The following is a 2,994-nucleotide window of genomic DNA, read 5'->3' on the forward strand; positions in this document are numbered from 1 at the left end:
TCTCTCTCTCTCTCTCTCTCTCTCTCTCTCTCTCTCTCTCTGGAATTTCAAGTTTCTTTTGGACGCTACTGTATTTGTTACGTCTATGTGAATTTAACCAGATATGTAGGGTTACAGTAAGCGGGGAAACAATGGAACGGCTGCTGTAGTACGAAGCAACACAGAGAGACAATGCTTATGAAATGAATATTATGGCTGGTTCGAAAAGCTTGCTCTCTCTCTCTCTCTCTCTCTCTCTCTCTCTCTCTCTCTCTAATGAATAAATAGACATGTATTATATATTATATGATTTATCTATCCATCTATATAGACACTTAAATTGTAATATTGACAAGTGTTCACGCACACTTATGCGTGTGCCCATCCCGATTAGTTATAAACCGTTTTAATTGTTTATATAGACAGGTTACCGTTAACTCGGCTGTGGTAAAGAGATAATTTTGGTAGCAGATTAATATTATAGAAGGCGCCTGACGGAGTTCTCGTGGTTTAGAGGTTAATGTGTTCGCCTCTCATTCAATAGGTCCCGGGTTTGAATCCGGATAGAGACGGAAACTTTTCTGCCCTAAAATCCTCACCTTTCACATCCTTTCCTCTTCTCTGACAATGATCTGTTGTCTGCTTTCGTCTCCACTTTCTGTCCCAACCTCCTCCCCTAATTTGCCCCCTCCTCTCGGTTCCATCTCGAATAAAGGCGAACAGTCTTGGAGGTCCCGTGTGCAAGCTGCATACGTTAAAGTTAAAGATTCCTTGGTGGTCCCAAATGGACAAGAGTAAGAATAACAACAACCAAGTAAAGTCGTTGTCCATCCGTCCTTTCGTTATCGTTTCCTGGCTTTTGGATCTCGATTCGCACGCGAATGACATTATAGGCCCCTATGACTTTGTTTGACTGCAAAGTTTTCTATTCAGACCAAAAAACATTCAGCAGATTGGAACTCTTGGAGACTTAACCGAAGTTTGTGTTTTTGCCCGTTAAGCTTCCTAGACTGTGACTAGTCTTTCTATGTTTTGCAAAAAGATTTTACACTCATGTAAGATCAGTGACATGCAATGTGCACCTGGAGCCCTTCAGTCACATCTGATTGTTCCTTTTATGTTGTGCAACTGCCAGAATACCATTCACACCTTGTTACGCCAATTGCCCAAGGTGCAATTCTTTAGAGGGAAATTGCACAGTAAGAAAACATCCACTGAAAAGCGGCGATTGAGGGTGTGAGAAAACGCATTCTTAATATTATTATTATCATTAATATCATACCGATGACGAGTACCTCATTTTCGGGAAAATCCGTACAAATTACGTAAACATTCTCGCGTCAAAGCAAATAAGATAAACAGATTTGGTCGTGATATAAATTTCTCTTTTTTGACAACTTTTAGCGCATTTTAAAACCATTTCCTCCTCGATTTCAAATGCCCATTTTTGATATGTTATTACACGCAATTTTATCTGTTGAACCATTGAGGTTTTGCTCTTGTACAAAGACGGGAGGAGTTCCGCAGAGGGCCGGCATTTACCGTGACAAGGTCCTCTGAGCAAACTGTACAAGAGTTAGGGTTAGGGTTTGGGTTAGGGTTAGGGTTGGGATCTGGGTTAGGGTTAGGGTTAGGGTTAGGTGTCGTGGGTTAGCCGGTCCTGTGCGGAACTCCTACCGTTTTTGACCAGACTAGGACGAGGGTTTTATCCCATTAGTAAAAATAAAACTACTATGATCTGCTCCTTAATTTGCATACATTTTACTTTTCGCATACAATAAAATCCCTGACACTTAAGAACAGTCAACATTAGTAAATAGCAAGTGTAGATAATATACCTTCCACATTCAGGTGTTAGTAAGTACCTTGTATAAACTACTACGTTAGACAGCTTGCTCAAATGTAGCAGTCCGTACTACTACCCAATGACATCTGAAAGATCAAACTAGTTTTGACACTAATACGTAATTCAAAAGAATTTGGAAACTCTCTCACCTTTTGTAATCATGAACAATAAAGGCAGAGCAATCAGAACATAAACACCAATACACAATGGTACCCAATACATCGTTCATCTGAATTTGTGAGCAAATGATGCTGTCCACAACTGTTTCAAATATTCCAAACGGCATGCTGCATTGCTTACACGTCGAAAGCAAGAAAAGAAATGCAGTACACATCACACCGAATGCCCTTATAGTACATACAAGGGCACTGTTTACTCAGAAATGTTTTTTTCACGTAAGGCACACATCACAATTTCCGAACGTGATCTCCACATGTAACGAATCATTTAGATTGCTACAACGAGAAAAATAACAATCACATCTCTCAAAGTGACTCGCAGATAGATCTAATAGTGTTGAGAGTTTTTTCTCAGTCACGGAATTTTTAAAAAGCCTTTTATCTATACAACCTCGCCTTATTTTGTGTATATTGTGTCTACCTACGCCTATTCAGATCAAACGTTCACATTTAACACTGAACTGCAATCCTGTTGCCCTTGGCATACCTAACTATGGCAAAGCACATACGTCTCCATTTTCACAGTACACATTTAGTGTTACCCTACCCGACTATGGCGAAGCACATACTCTTCAGTTTACACAGTACACATTTGACACTGTCCTTTCCGCGTGAGGTCATCATTGACCCAGTTCACCAGACCGCGATCGGCCGGCTGTGTCGAGTTATTGAAACTCATTCAGTCTAAAGGTCCCTCCCAACGCTCTCCCTTTATTGGGTAAAATAACGATCCAGTCTCCACTCGTGCAAGACCGGCTCTATTGTTGAATAACACGTAGGTCTGATGGGAGTCTGGTAGGCGTCAGAAAGGTCTGTGGTTTCCAGATTCATGACTCATGCAGATGTGTTCGTGTTTATTTTGAATGGTGTGCCCCAAGCATACGGGTGTGTTTGAGTGAGTGTGTATTTACACGAGTGTGTGTGTGTGTGTGTGTGTGTGTGTGTGTGAGAGAGAGAGAGAGAGAGAGAGAGAGAGAGAGAGAGAGTGAG

The 2,994-nt window shown here is 41.1% G+C and overlaps 1 protein-coding gene across 1 annotated transcript in view; it reads right to left on the reverse strand.

Annotated features, from left to right (window-relative positions):
• Window positions 1-2,773, reverse strand: part of LOC101862869 (acetylcholinesterase) — a gene marked incomplete in the record, with an annotated part of 21,497 nt that extends 18,724 nt beyond the window's left edge. Inside the window, 1 exon segment of the mRNA XM_005096830.3 lies at window positions 1,975-2,773. Within this exon segment, the coding sequence (XP_005096887.2) occupies window positions 1,975-2,047 (73 nt within the window).
• Window positions 2,774-2,994: the final 221 nt, after the last annotated feature.

Source organism: Aplysia californica, unplaced genomic scaffold, assembly GCF_000002075.1.
Source record: "Aplysia californica isolate F4 #8 unplaced genomic scaffold, AplCal3.0 scaffold00138, whole genome shotgun sequence".
Lineage (NCBI taxonomy): Eukaryota > Metazoa > Mollusca > Gastropoda > Aplysiida > Aplysiidae > Aplysia > Aplysia californica.